General features: G+C 41.4%; 1 protein-coding gene across 3 annotated transcripts in view; it reads right to left on the reverse strand.

Annotated features, from left to right (window-relative positions):
• Nucleotides 1-20,277, reverse strand: part of LOC125417162 (uncharacterized) — a 72,574-nt gene that overhangs the window by 36,281 nt on the left and 16,016 nt on the right. Inside the window, exons 8-18 of one of the 3 annotated variants that reach the window (XM_087908510.1) lie at nucleotides 19,659-19,761; nucleotides 18,770-18,809; nucleotides 16,890-16,960; nucleotides 13,525-13,564; nucleotides 12,738-12,808; nucleotides 11,317-11,356; nucleotides 10,773-10,849; nucleotides 6,350-6,422; nucleotides 4,562-4,590; nucleotides 4,396-4,468; nucleotides 3,083-3,156 (exon numbers count right to left, since the gene is read on the reverse strand). In XM_087908510.1, the coding sequence (XP_087764636.1) occupies nucleotides 3,083-3,156; nucleotides 4,396-4,468; nucleotides 4,562-4,590; nucleotides 6,350-6,422; nucleotides 10,773-10,849; nucleotides 11,317-11,356; nucleotides 12,738-12,808; nucleotides 13,525-13,564; nucleotides 16,890-16,960; nucleotides 18,770-18,809; nucleotides 19,659-19,761 (691 nt within the window). Of the gene's footprint in view, nucleotides 1-3,082; nucleotides 3,157-4,395; nucleotides 4,469-4,561; nucleotides 4,591-6,349; nucleotides 6,423-10,772; nucleotides 10,850-11,316; nucleotides 11,357-12,737; nucleotides 12,812-13,524; nucleotides 13,565-16,889; nucleotides 16,961-18,769; nucleotides 18,810-19,658; nucleotides 19,762-20,277 lie in introns of all 3 variants that reach the window. The other 2 variants (XM_087908511.1, XM_087908509.1) reach the window with 2 other exon arrangements.

Consider the following 20,277-nt stretch of genomic DNA (forward strand, 5'->3'; position numbering starts at 1 on the left):
ACCTAGGAAAATGCCAAAGTTTTTAAAATAAAAACAAGGAAGACTCAGGAACAAACAGGTTTCTGAGGACTGGAACCAGATGTTTGTTGTTTCATTCTGCATGTAAAATATCTAAGTAGAGGGCTGGAGACAGGGATCAGTGGTTAAGAGCACTCGCAGAGGGAGCCGACTTGGTTCCTAGTACTAAGAGGGCAGCTCAGAACTTCCATTACCTTCACCTCTCAGGAGATCTGTTGACCTCTTCTGGTCCCTGTGGGCACTTATCTTCCAAAGCCGTCCAATCTAGCATTTTTTTTTTTTTACTCCAAATGGAACCATTGTTTTAAATGCTGTTCACCTTTTTGGCGCACTCTGCAAAGACACTTGAACCCCGTGTTTAGTCAGCCCCTGTGAAAATAATGGGACCGGGAGAGACAGGCCCATTTCCCTTTTCTGTCATGTTGTGTTGAACATTTTCTGCATATTTCATTTTTACGGCTGGCTAGGCCCTAAATATAGACTCGATATCAGAAACTAAATTATATTTCCATCATTACAACCATCTGTTTGGGTTCTGGTAGCATCCAGAAAGCAGCAGAAACGCCAATAGCTTGGACGTAGAACTATCTTTTGCAGTCACATTAAACAATGGGCTCAGAATTCCTCAGTACTGATCACCTGGTTCACACAAAGTCTTCAAAGAGCTAGGATAAAACACCATTCTCTTGAAGCATCCTGCTTGTCTCTCCGGGTCTTACTTTTGCACCCCTCTTGGCTCTGGAAGGAGGTCCGTCACTGCATCTGCTCTTTCACTCTGGGCTTCCACTGGGAAAATGGAAGTTAGTTGTGTCACCTCCCTGCAGGATCAGCTGAAATTAAATTTTATCTTTTCTGTTTGGACTGGTTTTTCTGGTATTTAATATCTGCACACATATGGCTAACTGTAATTTTTTTGCCATCAGGTGCCCAAGCAATTCTTCATGCCATGGGGCACAGAACGCCACCTTTCCTCTTCTGAGGCATCTTCACAATCAGCAATGCTTCTTCAGACGAAGTTTTCATGGAGGTCCTTCTGTCCTTGTGTTGCTTTTGGTTAGTGAATAAAACTGCTCCAGCCAGTGGCTTAGCAAAATAGGGCAAGGGGGGAGTTCCAAGCAAACAGAATAGGAGAGAGTAGGCGGAGTCAGGGAGAAGCCATGTAGCTGCCACAGGAGACAGACGTCTCCACCCGTGCCTGCTGAAACTTTGCTGGTAGGCCACAACCTCGTGGTGATGCACAGATTAATGGAGATGGGTCAGTTTAGGATGTAAGAGCTATCTAGAAATATGTTTAAGCTATTGATCAAACAGTATTGCAAATAATTTAGTTTCTGTGTAATTATTTCGGGAGTCTGGATGGCCGGGAAATGGACAAGCAGCCTCCCCCAACAGTTACGTGACACAGTATATTTTATTATCTAACTTTAAAAAGATTTATTTTTATTATTTTAAAATTTTGCATAGATGTGTGCCTGTGTGTGGAATGTGCACATGAATACAGATGCTAAGAGAGGGCATGATCCCAGGAGCAAGTTACAGGTGGTTATGAACTGCCAGTGTGGATGCTGAGAACCAAACTGAACTGGGTCCTCAGGAAGAGCTGGATGTTCTCTGTGCTACATCCACGGCTGTCTCGCCAGTGTAGCAGAAACGTTGACTAGGCAGGCAGGTGTTGCTGGAGGATTGAGATCTGTGCTTCTTGGAGCTGTGTTTCGGGCGGTCCCTTGGCAATCATTTGTGGTGTAATGCCACCTGAGTCGCCATTTGTACTGACTCAACTTGGCGCCATATGTCTGTCTTTTCCCTTGTCTGTGTGTTCTTTGTGATCCTTGCATATTGCTAACAGATCAGACTATTCCAGGCAGTTGCAGATACAAACAAGACTGCTGAGGACATTTTTGAGCTCTGCCCCACTATTCATTAAAGCCTTAAAAGTAGCCAGTTCTAGGAATTGGCAGGGTCATCATTAGGACAATTCCTTGATGATGTGGAACAAAAGGAGTTAATTTTACCAGGAAAAACCTTAGAAGCCTTAGGCATTTGCCTGGGAAATATGTACAATTGTAAACAGAAGGCCTATGAAACCTTTCTCGTGGGAAGAAAAAGACCTAACCTAAGCTGACAATATCTGAGCCTGAGAATTGAGAAGGGAGGAGAGTTGAGGTTAGTGATATGGAGTGAGTTTCAGAGAGGTTCGAGACTATGTCTTAGAAATTTCCTAGCAGAAAGCTTTCCCAGGAAGATAGTAGCCTTCTTCTTTCCCACCCAGGCACACAAGGTCACTTAGCTCAAACCAGCCAGCCACCTGGTACAAGCTGATAAAGATAGCCTAGCTCAAGGGCAATGGCCTCTCTGAAGGCAAGAAAAAGAGTTTATTTTACAAAATATGAGAGAGCAGAAGTCCTTGTGCCTAAGTCAAAGCATCTTCAAAGATTCTTTTTGTAAACTGTTTTATGCTGTTTTATGATTTGATGATGTATGCCTTTGCCAAATTCTTTGATTGTAAAAAAATATATAATTCTGCACTAAAAGAAGTAAAATCGCAGCAGCATTCTCAAATACATTGAGAGTGGTTTGTCTGTCAATTTCCTCGCCGTATCCTGATTACTCCTGTTCTTCGTCCTGTTTCCCCACGGTCTGAGTGGCTCCCCTGAGCCGGTTCGTGGCACTCTGAAGCACTGAGCCAGGTCTCCATGCCCAACCTAACACTTTTTGATATCAAAACATATGATACAATTAAGTTTGGATCAAAAAATTACTTGATAATGTGATTGGATTTACCAGAAAAACTTAGAAAGTATGACTTTTACAAGGTTATTTGATGCCTCTTTGGGCAAGAAGCATCACCTAACATTACTTTTGAACTTATCTCTTGACTTGTGTTCATCTTTACAAACCAACAAATCTCAGAACTTCAGCATTCTCTTTAGGAATCAAGTGCCAAGTGTCTGCTTAGGGAACGTTAGAGTCATGTGAGAAGCCAACATTCCAAGATTCTCCAAACTTCATCAAACACAATTAAATCAGAGAAGACAGCTATCAGGTAAGAGCGAGCACCACACACCCGACACAGCTTTTCTTCATTCCTGGCAGGCCCTTTGCGCTCTTCCTCCGAAGTCAGTTCTAAGCCTGGCTCTGCTGAGAAACGTGTGTAGAGTTAAAATTAATTACTTAAATGGTTAAGGCAATAGATATTATGAAACTGATAGAAAATAATAACTGATAAGCAATGTTTTTCTTTTTATTTTCCAAATTAAGAATTTTTAGCTAAATGTTACTTTTGTAGGAAAGGCACCTTATTATCCAAAAATTGGGAAATAATTACAGTTGTCCACAATTTTAACAGTTTTGGAGATATACTAGATGACACAAATGCTCTAATAAAGAAACTTACTTTCAGAAAACATTAAAAAATATGATTGAAAAAATAAAAATTCACATTAAATCTTGTCTACTTTGTGATGATAACTTATAAACAGCCTAGGCAGAATGCTCATCAAAATGACTTCCAACACTCCTCTTCCTTTCACGCATTTACCAGTGAACAAACAACCGTCCTTGGTTCTGAAATGTTTTGTCTAGTATTCAACATTTCTTTTCTTTTAAATTCAGCATGAAATACTATACTATACTATACTATACTATACTATACTATACTATATAATAAACTGAATATGGTTCTTTCTTTGGTGACTAGTTAGTTTTCCATTGCTGTAATAAATATCCAAAACAACCTGAGGAAGAAGGGGTTTATTTTTCATAAATAAAACTGTGAACAGCTCACAGTTCATTACTGAAAAAGTCTGGATAGAGAGTCAAGGCAGGGACCTGGAGGCAGGCGCTGATGCAGATGCCATGGAGGATGCTACTTACTGGCTTGCCCCACTCTCCGCCATCTCTAGCCTCCTTAGCCTGCTTCCTTATAAAACCCAGGAGTGGCACCACCAACAGTGAGCTGGGCTCTCCCACATCAATTATTAATCAAGAAAACGCACCAAAGACTTTCCTGTAGAGCAGTCTTGGGGAGGCATTTTCTCAATTGTGGTTCCCTACTTCTAGATGATTCTAGCTGTGTCCAGCTGACAAAAACCAATGAACACATCTAGATAAAGAGTTGCTTCTTTCTTTGCAGCTGCCTTCATCTCCTAACAGTTCTTCATAGCATCTTCACCATTTGAACTGAATTGGAGGAAACAGTAGGTCATCCTTGTATAAGATTATTGTACTCAACAATTATTGAGTTCCTGTGAGCTGCTAGGTATGGGAATTTAATCCTTCTACTCCATTTGTGAGAAAAAGGAATTAGAATCAAGAAGAGAGATTTCTCCATTGGTTTAATAAATTTCTTTTCAAAGTATTTTTTATTTTAAAGGTTACCTGGTGTGGATGCCTGTGCATCCCCGACTCCTTTCCTTTGATCAGGGACAGAATCTTTCCCTTTTCTGTTAGGCTGGATGAGATTTGAAACAAGATGGTTAATACATATTGCATGTAATATGACACACATCCTTAATAATTCAAGATAAAAGGTAAGTGTTATTACCAGCCAATGAAGATATTTCTCCGGATTTTCTAAAATGCAAAGAGAGACACAAGATCAACTATTATTAAATACAACAAGGCCAGATATACATCTGTGCACTACTATGGCAGAACTAGATCTCTGTGTACTCCTTTGAGAAAGGCTATTATGGGTTCCCATCTTTTGCAGATTTGCAGGTAACATGATATGTATTGTAAAGAAAAAGACATAGGAATGTAGGTTCAATAAAACATGCGCATGACCTTTCACAAGTGGGATTTTGTTTCCAGTAACCACAGCCACTAGGGAGAATGCAAACCAGTGTGGCTCTGCACTGATACAGAGTAGTGAGCTCTCATCAGAGCAAATCATGACCTTCAGACGAGAAATGCCACAGATGATGGTGGGATATTATGGTATGTATCTCTAGTGCATCGCAAATGGATCATGTATTCTATTTCTCCTGCAATTTGGAGGACCAGAAGCTTTCTATTGCTTTGGGCTAAGATAGAATTCATTTTAGGCTTCCAAATTATTTCCTTTTTTCATGACCATGTTTGCCACTGAGCCTGGCCTGAAGTTCCTTGATCCACCCTGTGCAAGAGTGTTTAAGCCACAAGTAGGAGATAATGTTTTCAACACTGAAATAAATAAAGTTTTCAGATGGAAAAATACACTCATTTCCCCCACGCATATCTTAATAAGTTTCTATACTTTAAAATCAGTGCCATATTTAATAAAAGCAACAAAAGTGTCAAAAGAATGTGAGTAACTTCATAATGTCTTTTTTTAACTTGAAATTATTATGGTTTAATATGCCATAAGACAATTTAAAGGATTTTTTTATTAATCAAACTTGTCTTTTGATGATTTTGTACATGTACACAATGAGTTCTGACTACACACAATCTACCTCCTCTCATCCACAGGAAATACCCCCATGACTGGACAATGCTGTTAATAAAGGACTTTTTATGAAGCAAGTATCTTAATGAACATAAGCTGCCTTTTAAAACACCAGTCCAATGCTTGAATATTTCAATTAAATTTTGTAAATGATTAACATCAGTGAATCTCTGGCTTTGAAGACTGATATATGAGATAGGAAAAATGAGTGCCTGAGACTTGTCCCCATCAGTAGCAGTCCTTTCTGATGCCAACATTCTCTGGAGCTCTTATCACACCGAATCCATCTCATGTTAGTAATCTCAACTCGCTCATCACCCCCTACCCCTGGGAAAGCACCCAGACAATACGGTTCCTTTGTGCCCTGCTCCCCTGAAAACTTCTCCATGTCAAACAGTTCTCTACAGCTGTGGGTTTGTTCCTAATACATTATAAAGGCATCACTACCACCACTTCTTGTCTACTGAGCAGTAGACCTTAGACTTATCATATTGTCATATTGATCTGCTACCTTATGAAGACTATGTAATATGCATACACACACACACACACACACATGGTACATCATAGCTTATGCTACATGTATTTGCCTCTTTCCCTCACTTAGCCCCTGTACTCTAGGCTTTTTTATTCTTCATTTCCACTTTTCATATTCTCAATTCCTCCCATTCCTCTCGTCTTAGAATCTCGAACAGGAAATGATTATTCTTAGAGGGTCCCCCCGCTCAACGGAACCCATGGCTAAAACCAGAGGAGATATATGACTTAGTATCATCTCATTTCTCCATTTCCTTTCTGCGCATTCAATAGGAAACAGCCCTTAATTGCTAGTAGACACCCGTGGTCATGTTTGAATAAACATTCTGCCAGGTCAAATGGCAGTTTTAGCCACACACCTCTTACCTACTGCTTGGCCATTTACTTGTAACATTCCATCAACACCAACGCGAATAAGTGGAAGAGTCTCAGAGACACTCTGCAAAATTTAACACCAAGAGTGAGTTGCACTGAGCACTTTCTGAACATATAAATGCTGTTTCAAAAGGTATTTGACATAAAAACGAACCAAACATATCCCCCAAAGCCAAGATTTTTAATGGGCAATATTAATGCTCTTTAGACCGGCTGCTCTTTTATCTTCAGTGGCTCCTGACCACCATCACTGTGTTTACATGGGAAATACTTACGGATGTGCAGTCTGCTCCAGGGTTAACTTCAGTGGCTGCAACTCTACCTCTATCTCTCACCTCAAAGCAGAGGACATAGTCTTTTTTTCCCCCACAAGATAGGGTTTCTTTGTGTAGTCCTGGCTGTCCTGGCACCAGCTCTATAGACCAGGCTGGCCTTCAACTCAGAGATCTGCATGCCTCTGCCGAGTGCTAGCCTTAACCGCCTGGTCAGAGGACTTTTTTTTTTTTTAATTTGGTTTTTCAAGACAGGGTTTCTCTGTGTAGCTTTGGAGTCTGTCCTGGAACTAGCTCTTGTAGACCAGGCTGGCCTCGAACTCATGGAGATCCGCCTGCCTCTGCCTCCCAAGTGCTGAGATTAAAGGCATGCACCACCACTGCCCGGCTCAGAGGGCATGTTCTTAAAAATACACTTGCTACAGTACAACTATATACTGAAATACTATAATCTTTCCACGCAATTTATCCCCCATGTTAAGTCTTCTGACATGATGCTTTGCAGTGGATCACAGGCACAAAAGGGACACTGAAAAGTTCCTTCATCTAAGTGAATAAGAACTTTCAAAGTATTTGTATAGGAAAAATATTTGAAAAACATACCAAGTTAGTACAAAATAACTTGCTATATTAAAATACATACTTAAAAATGTTATATATTAGTCATCTTTGTCCCAACTGAAACATGACCATTAAAATAGTATCAAGACATAGTTAAAAGGAAGTCTAAGAATACTTATGCATTTTCTCTTCTACACAATTCAAGGCAAAAAATGAGCTGGGCGGTGGTGGTGTGTGCTTTTAATCCCAGCACTCGGGAGGCAGAGGTAGGTGGATCTCTGATGCATGATTAATAAAGATTAAGAGAGAGGAACTGGGGTTCAACCTGAAGGTCAGAAAAGCAAAGCAGCCAGCCACTGGTTCTTACCTCTACCTCAGTCTGAAATGGCGATCCTGCCTCCCAGAATCTCAGAATGAGACTGTGTGAGAGTTGTCTCCTCATGTTTTATATTCCTCTCTAGTGCTGGGAATTAGGGTGTGCACCACTGGGATTAAAGGCATGCACTGCCCTGTTTCTATGGCAACTAGTGTGACTACTGGGATTAAAGATGTGTTTTACCACTGCCTGGTCTGTAAGGCTGACTAGTGGGGCTGTTTCACTCTCTGATCTTCAGGCAAGCTTTATTTACTAAAATACAAATGAAATGCCACTACAGATCTCTATGAATTTGAGGCTAGTCTGGTCTACAGAGTGAGCTCCAGGACAGCTAGAGATACATCTAGAAACCCTGTCTCAAAAAACAAAACAAAAAAAATTGATTATGATAATGCTACTGCAACTCCAAAAGTATTCCAAGTTATTCAAGGCATAATGATGAACAGACAGGATACACTCTTCTGTCCAGAACATTCTCCTCAAATGCAGTTTCCCAAGACTGACTCCTCTTTACTCAGAAAGATCTGTGACTGCAGAACGCTTTTATTCCCACGGCATCCTACATACAAAGCCCTTCCATATTCTCTAACCCAAATCGTCTATATTTTCGACATAAAAGCCATTTGGATGACTTTTACTTCTGTATTTACTTGTTGTCTTTTGCTAGTGATGGGGCCGGTTACTCACAGACGCTAAGGGGAAGTCTCCCAGTGACTCACACCACAGCCCGTTACTTGCAGACGTTTGCTGCTACCTTGATCTTCTCCTCAGTTACTATAGCATTGTCGTCCTAGAGCAATTTTGCTATCAACCTGCCAAGCACAGCACACAGTTGTCACACAATGGCAGAAAATTCTTCAATTTCAAAATATTTAAGTCCTTATAAGAAAAGACTCAAACACCACTTTACTCTATTCCAATTGGATATCTTCTTTAACAGTCTATTCAAACTTATAATGTTCCAAACTTGAGGTTTTGGTGTGCCTTTCAACTTTCCAGGTTTGGTCTCGACATGACTCATTTTATTCAGTTAGACAAAGTCATCACTATTTCTTTTCTTTCTTTCTTTCTTTCTTTCTTTCTTTCTTTCTTTCTTTCTTTCTTTCTTTCTTCTTTCTTTCTTCCTAACAGCAATGATGAGTTCTTTTATTAAGTACAAAGAACATCTATGTCTCAACTGAAGAAGAATTTGGCAGATAGGGTTTATATCATAAATTGTTTTTTATTTTTAAGAATCTCATGCATGTACATAATAAAATATGAGCACATACACCTCCATATTCCCATCACAAATCCCAGCCTGTGCCCCCTCCCAATGACATGTCTTTTCTTTGGTAACTCATTAAGTCCAGTTAGTCCTGCCAATGTGCATGGGTGTGGGGCCATCCACTGGAGCGAAGGAAACCTTCAAGTGGCCACGTGCTCAATCAGGAACGACTGTCCCTGCTGAGCCTGTCCATTGCCACTAGCTCCCCAGGAAGGGGCAAGTCTTGGAGCGATCTCTCCGACCAGAGCTTGTGCAGGGAGCCATAGCTGCTGCAACGTCGTGAGTGAGGCAACCATGTCATGTCCAAGAGACAGCATCTCAGACCATTCCTTCCTACCCTCCAGGTTATGTTCTTTGGAATGGAATGAACGTCTATCCACAGCACTGCATCGATGGTGGAATGGAATGAACTTCCCTTCATAGTGCTGCATCCACGGTCATCGAAGTGGAATGAACTTCCCTTCGCAGCGCTGCATCCACGGTGGAATGATCGTCCATCCACAGCACTGCATCCTCGGTGGAACGGAATGAACTTCCCTTCATAGCGCTGCATCCACGGTCATCGCTATTTCTTAAGCCATAACTATAACTGAAGTCAGTTTGCTTTATATTTTAAAACGAATTTAACTTTCAAACTGTGGTAATTTTTTTCTATAATTAAAAATATATAATTATATAAACCCAAGGCAAGATATTGTACCATTTTTGTGGACTAATGAGGCCACTAGAATTTCAGTGGATAAATAACTTTATCTAAGAATACAGAGCTAATAAAAGACAGAACGAAAGTCTAGCATGCTTGACTTTAAACACTGTGTGGATATAGCTATGCAGATGATAAACCGTGTTTGCATCTAGGTCACTACAAACGCAGCTGCCACCAACACATGCAAGGCAATTCACTTTTAAAACTCTTCACTAATTTATTCAGGCATACAAAATGAAGTTAATTTATCATCATCGGCATCAGTATCACGCTCCATTACATTTATGATCCCTTGATTTTCCTTCTCCTGAAATACTCTCATATACACAGAAAACCAAGAGCATCAGCCACATCAAGACCAAGAATGATCCTATGAAACTCCAAGCTGTGAAGACATAACGTCCTGTTGCTAAGCCTCCATCCATTGGGGAGACGCAAACAACACCTTCTCCTGGAATAGTTCCAGTGAAAGTGAAGGTGCAGTTCCTCTAAAGTCCACTCTGTGCGACAGTGAGTTGATTAGGCTTAATTACGGAGTCATGGGTAAGAGGTTACGGGCAGGGGCAAGACTGACTTTAAAGCAGCCACACTGAAAGGCCTACACCCAGGAGGGAGAATGGCTCTCCCATGACTGTGCAGATGGAGTCCCCTCCTGTGATCCATCCCACCCGATATCATCTAGCCCTTCCCAGGGACCCCGAAATCACATGCAATTAGGGAAGAATGGCACACAACTGGCTGAGAGGGGTGGCTGAACACACAGGTGAGGGTTCCGTGACCCTCCCCACCTCCTCCTTCCATGAAGTCATGATGACCGTTAATAGCGCCTGCTGTGATGTGCTGGGAGCAGATTCAGCGTAACTCCTGAGAGTGATGGCAGTTCTGCTCAGAGGATAGCTCTGTATAACAGGTCTAACCGCATATTAGGACTTTTACATCCAACAGAATCACTAAACCGTGATAGACCCAGTGCACGCCTTCAAGTCTAACATATAATTCAGAGCCACGCTGAGTCCTTTGCACTCATAGCCTTCATGTCATGAATCCCATGTAATATCAGACTTGTTCTACCATGCAATAACATAATACCACATGATGACCTGATGAATGCCAGGTGAAAAACGTGGGGATAGTTTCCGGTAAGAATGACGGAAGTGAGGAAGTCAAAACATGCCTTTCAGTGCTAACTTCCCTTAATAGTCATTAAAAAATAGTAACAGAACAGGTGATACCTCAGAATCCCAGGATGATTCGTCCTTAACTTCTTTTTCTGTGGCTAATGTGTGTGCCATATCTGTAAAAGGGAGATCTAGAAATGTGAGATAGAACATGTGTTACTGTGAATTTAAGACATGCATATACATCTTAAACCATTGTTCATATGTCAGTGAAATGGCAACCAAAAGAAAAATATAATTTCAGAGACTTAAGGTGGTCATCAAAAGAAGTGCAGACCAAAAGAAAGCTACTGAGTGTGGATGGGTGTCATTTGGATTTACACAGAATTAGTCCTTTTGTACTTGCCCTAATTTTTTTTCCTTTACAGTTTTGATACTGCACCCGGCCATGTACCCCAGGATATCCTAGGGCTTATAATCTTCTGACTCAGCCTTTTGGTTTCTGGGATTACAAGTGTTTGATCAGCCACCTTTGATTATCTTAAAATTGCACTAAAGCTTAGAAATTCTTCATAGATATTGATGTGTTCCATTTAATGTTTTTGTCTCCTCCCCCTATGTATGACAAAGTGTGAATTGTGCTTTTATGAAACTCTACCTTCATCTTCTTTGCTAGTCCTTGGCTCGGTTGCACCTTCCTATTAAAAGCAAAAGAAGAAGGACGTCACTCACTAAAATAAATCGGTTGTTAAGGCTACAGTTATTTTCTGTTTTATCCAACAGTAAGCATAGCCCAATGAAGCTGAAGACAGAAGACAGATTCTGCTCTCTATTCAAGCTGAAACAGAGTTATGATAAAAATGAGATGAGCTATCCATTGTTCCTATAATTGAAATGATCATAAGGGGGTGTGGAAGGGAAGAGGCAATTCTACCTGCAAAGCAGGAGGAAATGCTATCCACACAAGAGTCATGTTGTCAGAGTCAGGGAGGGTACAGGAGCTGAGAAGGTCATTCTATGCCAGGGCAGCACAACCCAAGCCAAATGAGGGCTGTGAAAGATCCATTCTTAAACTGGACCATGGTACCGGTATAGAATGGGCGGCTGACAGATAATCATAAACAAACCACAAACAACAGTGTGTTTTCTCCACCATCTTGGAGCTTGCTATGTAGACTATGCTGGCCTGCCCTACAAAAGACATTTTTAATGTTATGATTTTGCTGTTTCTGTTTCTTTAAAAATATGTCATTCATTTGATATCTGCCAAAGTTAACATGAAAAGAAAAAAACCCTACATATCACAATTCTATAAAATGGCTTTTTCCTGATCCATTCTTCACATAAAATGAAGGTAGACAGACAACTCCTGAATTTTAGTTAAGACTTTTGTAGTGAATTAAATACTGAATGACTAAATGAACAATACATTAATTTAGTTAGGCATTGAAGGTGATCAGAATCCACAATAAGAAACTAGTTCTGTACACTGAGCACTGGGGTCTGCTAACATACAAGGTTATGAAATAATGACTTATCAGAATCCCATGCAGGGGCTTGTATCCACTCACAGCTTCAACCATAATAACAGTGCTCAGATTTTTATCCCAACATCTTCATCTGTGAGGAAGCTCCACACATGTGTTTAGAAAAAAAAAATTCAATTAAAATAAAGTTTAGCTCTAGGTTGCTGTAGAATCTGAGACATATTTAAGTTTTATAACTGGTGTCTAACACTGCAGGGGATAGCACCACATTCTTGCTCATGAAGACAGAGAGTCCTGATTAAACTCAGTGTGTCACAAGCAAAAAGGAAACAAAACAAAAAGATATGCTAGTGGAAGGGGGAGTTTGGTGGTGGTATGAAAGGGATAAGGGGTGGAGTAAGTGTGACCCAAATGTGTTATATACATGCGTGAAATTGTGAAAGAATATATTAATAGTTATGAAAAATAAATACTAGATAGGGAATTATGGCATAATGATTGTTAGGTAAAGTATTTCCTTTTGATCTACGCTAACAAAATGAAAAGAAACAACATTAATTAGCGAGAAATATAGCTAGAAGCTAATACAGACCTGGAGCTGGTCATCTCCTCTGCCATTGAGCCTCCCTGGTTCGTGTACTGATGTCACCCCTCCAGCCGGCTCTGCTGACAAATGCACATGTGCAATGAGAGGCTGCTACCTAGAACTGTCCCTTAGGGAAATGAGACATTACAAAATAGAGCACGATAAACAAGGACCATTTCCATTTTCTCTTTGCAAGTGGGAAAGTTTAATTCAATGTTAATTTTAGCTAAATATATAAATATATTTAAATAAAAATATTTCTAATTGTCCAAATGTCTCATCTTTTTGGGGACACATTCAATACCATTCAGCATCAGGAAGATTCTTCCATAGGTAAGATGGCAGATTAGAAGCGGCCTCTGTGAGCTGCAGCCAAGGGGAAGAGTGGGCATGACTAAGAATAGGCTTCTAGCCAGGAGTCGGTTGGAAGCGTTGGAATTTGCAAAGAGGGTAAAGGAGTGACGTGCGCTGAAGGGAAAAAGGCATCATGCCTGAGTCTACACACTTTGTCTTTATTTTGCATTTGTTTGTTTGTCTTTGTTGCTGTGAGACTGGATCTCTGTGTACTCCAGGCCACCATGGAGCTCACTGTTCTCCTACTTCATCCTTTTAACTCCTGATCCTACAAAAGTGTTCCACCCTGCGCCCGGGACTGTCGTAACTGCATCCTAGCTTAGCAGACTTTCCTAGATTTTTGCTGGCTTTATTTTCATGGCTTTGATGACCCCTTTTTACACAAGGCAGAGTGTGATTACTGGGTATGGCTATTAGTGTGTGATTCCTGAAACACTACCTTGTTCTTCTCTTCCAGTTCCGGGTTCAGCCAATCCTTCCTATTAAAGATGAGAAAAGGGAACACACAACTGTGAAAACATTTATTCCCTCGCCTACTCCCCCACTACAACAAGTAAGTGCTGTGTTTACCAAGCCACAACCATTACTCAAACTGGAAGCAGAAGATGATCTTTTCCATCCAAGCTTCAGGTGAGTTATGTTTAGCAATTGAGAACAGAAGTGAATCATTCATTATTCCTACAGCTGAAATGATTATAGTGAGGGACATATAGAAAAGTCAGTTTGGGCTGGAGAGATGGTTCAGTCATTAGAACACAAACTACTCTCCCAGAGGACCCAGGTTCAACTCCCAGCACCCATGTAGCAGCTCACAACTATCTGCAGCTCCAGTTCCAAAGGGTCTGACACCTTTATAAAGACATTACACTTTGGCGGTACACTAATGCACACGGAATAAAAATAAATAAATCACTTAAAAGATTAAAAAAGAAAGAAAAGTCAGTCCTACCTCTGAAGCTCAGGAAATGCTACAAACACAGGGTGATTTGTCAAAGCAGAGAAAGCAAAGGGAAGTGTGACAGCCATTCTGGACCAGGGGAGCATGAGCAGAGGGACGAGGCACAGGAACTTGGCAAACAGGGAATGGTGTGTTCGAACCAGAACATGGTTACTGGGAGTGAGATGGGCAGCTCAGACAGAGAATTGAAGCCACGCCTTATAAAAGGCATTTTCAGGCTACACTACAAATTTTTGCATTCCTGTGACTGGACTCTAAGTCCCACCGTCATAAATATACGCCGGAGAGCTCATCTCTCACCGGAGAGAAGGGGCAGAGTATATTTGTTATTGGCTTGAAAGCATATTCCCTAAGTAAGGCATGAAGAGTTGTCATCCAGCACGAAGAGAAGTTGCCTGTGAGTAAGAAGGTAGGCCATGTCAGGGAGAAGGGAGTCTAGTGTTCCCTCTGCTTCATTGTTTCTGCTCTACTTGTGTGGGGTGGGGAAACAAAACAGAGAATGCCTCAATGGAGAGTCTGGGAGGAGTCAGAGAGGGTCGGGTCAATATCTCTCCTGGTAACTTCTTAAATTAAGGCAACTAGGCACTTAGAAGACAAATTAGAATAAATCTGTGAAGTATAGGAACTGAACTCTTACTCAGGGAAAGCATCATGGACTTCAGGAAAAGAATTATTTGCCATAAACAGTTAAATGCTGCGGTGGCTTGAATAAGAAGAGGCCCCAAAGGCTTATAGATTTGAGTGCTTGATCATTAGGGAGTGGAGCTGCTTGATAGAGATGAATAGGTGTGGCCTTGTTGGAGCAGGTGTGTCACGGGGGGGTGGGCTTTGGGGTTTCAAATACTCAAGCCAGGCCCAATGTCTCTCTCTGCCTGCTGCCTGCAGATCTGGATCTAACCCTTTAAGCTATCTCTCCTGAACTACGCCTGCCTGCATGCCACCATGCTCCCCATCATGATGACAATGGACTAAACCTCTGAAACTGTAAGCCAGCCCCAGGTAAGTGCTTTCCTTTATAAGAATTGCCGCGGTCATGGTGCTTTTCACAGCAACAGAGCACTGACTAAGACACTGTAAATGAATGATAGAAACCAACCAAGAATGCTGAGATTTTGACACCAAAAAGAGAAAGGGTATATTAGGGAGTCCTGATATCTGCCACAGATGCCAACTGTGCAAACTGCATACACAGTCATGTGTTACCACACATGATGTTTACTTATTTAGAACTTTATTCTAATTTGTACTTCAGATAAAATATATTATTGTAAACCAAAAATTCTGTATGCTGCAGGAAGGCTCCTTAGTTCAACTGTGTTTCCAAAAGTTTCAATTTCATTTGTAAGTGAGGCTTATGCCAAGTACCTATTGTCCAAGCACTCGGCTTTCAGAGAACACTTGAACTGAGAGGTTTCAGGTCTCCCTGGGCAACAACGCAAGGGCTCATGGCATTTCTATTGGACAGAAGGCATCTTTCCAGGGGCAAGGGTCAAACCTAGGCTTTGCACATGCAGACAAGTGCTCTGACACTAACTCCATCCCCTAAAGCTTGCTGTTGTGAAACAGGATCTCGCTCTGCAGCTCAGGCTGGCTTTGGAGTGGTGAGCCTCCTGCTGCCACCTCCTGGACGCCACGAGGAGAGACACGTGCCACCTCTACTCGGCCGAAAGGAGATTTTTATGTGATCATAGAATGAGGCACGGTCAAGGATCGCTACAACACGAGAAAATGATTTTCCAGTTCCCCACACGAGCACCATACCAACAATACCGGTTTCCTATTCCCACACATGGTGAGGCAGCCAAACATTTCAGGTAGGACCTGGTATTTAAAAGCTACACTTCCTAGTTGAACAAATCAATTCAGTCATGACCAATAGGGTGAGCTGCATAGACACTTTTGTTTCACAAAAGGAGAAAGAAAAGAGGAGGAATCTGAGTCAACAGGATTCTCAACTTCGTAAGAAAAAACAGAAAATTTACATGTAAATATTGAAGAACTATGAATACTGGTTTACTGAAAAGTAGGAAACATGAGTTAAATTTTAGGTTCAAAACCCAGATGAGAACGAAGACAATGACATCATTCTTATGCCATCATTATCATCATCATTTTATTACATATTAAATGTCCTCATGGTTGTGGTTATTAAAAAGAGGGAAATTCATCTAGGTTTCTCATAAATATTTTTGTCACTGTGAATTTTCTGTCAATTCTGTTCTGCTCCCAATTTTCAAAATATTTATCATTCATTTTTGCATCTGCCAAAGCCAACATGTAAGGAAATGTTTACATACCATACAATGGGCATATAGTGAATATAAATCAATACATTTATATATTAAATAATGTATTTAAATGAGTTGACATATAATAATGTTTACTTAAATTAAACAGCCCCAGAAGATGATCAGAATCCACAATTAGGGATTACTTCTGTAAACAGGGCACTAGAGTACGCTAACACAAAACCACAAACACAAGGTCTAGAGTCATGTCTCCTATAGGAATCTAACCAGTGGCCGTGACACACAACCACTCTCAGCACTAACTCTGTAACAACACGGCTCAGAGTTCAGCTCATCTTCATCGTGTGAGCTCGTTACACAGACAGAACAACAGGAAAGATTCAGAGAAAGCTTCTTCTAATTCCAATGGCAGCTATTATAAGTGACTATAGGTTCTAAGGTGAGCTTAACTTTTATAGCCAGAGTGACAAAAAAAATAAATGCTGGATGTAAAATTTTGATAATAATTATAGTATTCTATATAAAGAGTAATTTTATTTGTCTCTTTTATTTAAGGTACAGAATTAGAGAGAAATATAGCTAGAAGCTAATACAGACCTGGAGCTGGTCATCTCCTCTGCCATCGAGCCTCCCCGGTTCTTCCACTGATGTCACCCCTCCAGCCAGCTCTGCTGACAAATGCACATATGCAATGAGAGGCCGCTACCTAGAACTGTTCCTTAGGGAAATGAGACATTACAAAATAGAGCACGATAAACAAGAATACCGGGAAAATAGAGAATTTTGTTTACTTAGTTAATATATATACTTTTAAATATATATATATATATATATAATGTATGTGGGTATTTTGACTGCATATGAGTGGACTGTGTGCATTCCTGGTACCTGTAGAGGGTGCCAGGGCCCCTGGAACTGGAGTGGTTGTGAGACTCTGTATGGATGCTGAAAATTGAAATTTGGTCCTCTGCAATAGTGGCCACCGAGCCACTTCTCCAGCTCCCAGAGAAGAAAGATTGAATTGCCTAAACTTGCCATAATTATCTAGGGAATCACTGGTTATCATGAGGCAGTGAACAGATTCTTCCACAAGGTTTTTGGGGCAGTTTGGAAATTACCCAGATGCAATTTTGTAAAACAGTCAGAGAAAACAAGAACCAATAGGTTCTATAGTGAAAAGCCAAATTTCAGTGAGCAATGAAGATCACAAAGGGGTAAAACGGTACAAACATTGTAAAGAAATGGAGATTATGGTTGGAGCTATATAATTTATATTTAATTTAATCTTTCCTTCCTTCCTTCCTTCCTTCCTTCCCTCCCTCCTTCCTCCCTTCCTTTCCCCTCCCTTCTTCCCTCCTTTCTTCCTTCCTTCCTTCCCTCCCTCCCTCCTTCCTCCCTTCCTTTCCCCTCCCTTCTTCCCTCCTTTCTTCCTTCCGTCCTTCCTTCCTTCCTTCCTTCCCTCCCTCCCTCCCTCCTTCCTCCCTTCCTTTCCCCTCCCTCCCTCCCTCCCTCCCTCCTTCCTCCCTTCCTTTCCCCTCCCTTCTTCCCTTTCCCCTCCCTCCCTCCCTCCCTCCTTCCTCCCTTCCTTTCCCCTCCCTTCTTCCCTTCTTCCTTCCTTCCTTCCTTCCTTCCTTCCTTCCTCCCTTCCTTTCCCCTCCCTTCTTCCCTTCTTCCTTCCTTCCTTCCTTCCGTCCTTCCTTCCTTCCTTCCCTCCTTCCTCCCTTCCTTTCCCCTCCCTTCTTCCTTTCTTCCTTCCTTCCTCCCTCCCTTCCTTTCCCCTCCCTCCCTCCTTCCTCTCTTCCTTTCCCCTCCCTTCTTCCCTTCTTCCTTCCTTCCTTCCTTCCTTCCTTCCTTCCTTCCTTCCTTCCTTCCTTCCTCCCTTCCTTTCCCCTCCCTTCTTCCCTTCTTCCTTCCTTCCTTCCTTCCTTCCTTCCTTCCTTCCTTCCTTCCCTCCTTCCTCCCTTCCTTTCCCCTCCCTTCTTCCTTCCTTCCTTCCTTCCTTCCTCCCTCCCTTCCTTTCCCCTCCCTCCCTCCCTCCCTCCTTCCTCCCTTCCTTTCCCCTCCCTTCTTCCCTTCTTCCTTCCTTCCTTCCTTCCGTCCTTCCTTCCTTCCTTCCTTCCCTCCTTCCTCCCTTCCTTTCCCCTCCCTTCTTCCTTCCTTCCTTCCTTCCTTCCTTCCTTCCTTCCTTCCTTCCCTCCCTCCCCCTCCCTCCCTCCCTCCTCCCTCCTCCCTTCCTATCTTTGGTGTCCTGTCAAGGCGGCCCCGACACTGTGCTCCAGGATGTCCTTGAACTCCTGTCCCTCTAACCTCAGTCTCTTAATTCCTGAAATTACGAGTGTAATTCCACCTTTGATTGCCATAAAATTTTCACTGTAGCTTAGAAGATTTTCATAGACATCCATCAGCATCATTTTTAATGCTCTGATGCCCTCTTTCAACACAAAGCAAATTGTGATTTCTTTTTCCTGAAACATCACCTTTTTCATTTTTTCCACTCCCTGACTCTGTTGGTCCTTCCTAATAGAAAGAAGAAAAAAGAAGACTTCAGAAAATACATTAACTCACCTACTCACTCACCAAAAATGCTACTATGTAGTAAACCACAATGTTTACTGTGTCCTCAAATGCTAGGTAGCAATCCTGCATCAAGCTGGATGGAGAAGACACACTCTGTTTCAAATTACCAAATGAGAACAGAAGTGAATTATCTGTAATTTTTGCTTTGGAAATGATTGTTGCTAAGGATCAAGTTGTTACTTTGAAGCCAGGAAATGCTATAAACACGGGGTGCTTTTTATCAAGGTCAGAGGAAGGCAGATGTGTAGGCTGTTTTCTGGACCAAGGCAGGGTGAATACAAGATAAGCATGGAAAACGAGGAGAAACAGGCTATGAAAACTGTGTGCTTAAACTATAATATAGTTACTGGGGATGGCATGGATAGCTCAAACAGAATCCTGGCCAACCACAGAAGATTTTTTTTTTTGTGGACTAGAATATAAATTTCCCTTATCCTGTAATGGATATTCTATATATAAGTGGGTAAGAAGCCACTTTTCCAGTTGTGTAACAAATATGAACGTAATGTGGGAAGACAGGATAGAAACAGATATTTTATATTTACAGATTTATTCTTTGAAAACTTTATCATTGTGCACACCAGAGGAAACGATTCACGAAGAAAGTATGAAATGAATCTTTCACGTTTTGAGAGAGGGTCTTGCTACATAGGTTGGGTGGCTTATTTTTTCCTGTATAGCCAAGGTTAACCACAAACTCATGGCAATCCTTCTGCCTCAGCCTCCTGAGTGCTGGCATTACAGATGCACTATCGCATCATGTGGGGAATTACTTTTAGGGTGCCTTACTTTTGGGTCAGATGAAGAACTGGGAAGCAGAGAGCCACTCTGGATGCTGGCTAGTCTTCGTTTGAACTCAGTGTACCCACTCTCCTCCTCCATTATCGAGACACTTATGGAATGACAAATAAGAAAGAAGACGGGCTTTAGACGCTAGGACACAAGATCAAATCTCCTTCCTGTTACTCGCCAGATATAGACGGGTCATTTCCTTATTTGTGAGTTTCAGGTTAGCTATCAAAACAATATTTTGGGTAAGGTATAAAAACAGGTCAACGGGCTGGCAAGGTGCCTGCTGCCAAACCTGATAATGCGAGTTCAATTCCTGAAATTCACATGGTGAAAGGAAAGAAAGGAAAGAAGTTGTCCTCTGGCCTCCACTTGGACGCCATGGCATGTGCAGGCACTTTCCCCAAATAAATAAACAGATGAATAAGTGTAATAAAAAAACAGGTTGAAGTGCCAGAGCTTATTTTGATTGTAAGTTTATTTAAAATCCTTAAAATCTATGGGCTTTTGCTTCTATCTACAGACAAATAGAAATATGTAACTGGCAAAAATGAAAAATAAGGGATTAGAAAGTATAGCAGGCTTTCTTCTGGACTGTCAACAAGTTCCCAAATCATGA

The sequence above is a fragment of the Myodes glareolus genome, chromosome 7 (assembly GCF_982192425.1).
Source record: "Myodes glareolus chromosome 7, mMyoGla1.1, whole genome shotgun sequence".
In the NCBI taxonomy this organism is placed as follows: domain Eukaryota; kingdom Metazoa; phylum Chordata; class Mammalia; order Rodentia; family Cricetidae; genus Myodes; species Myodes glareolus.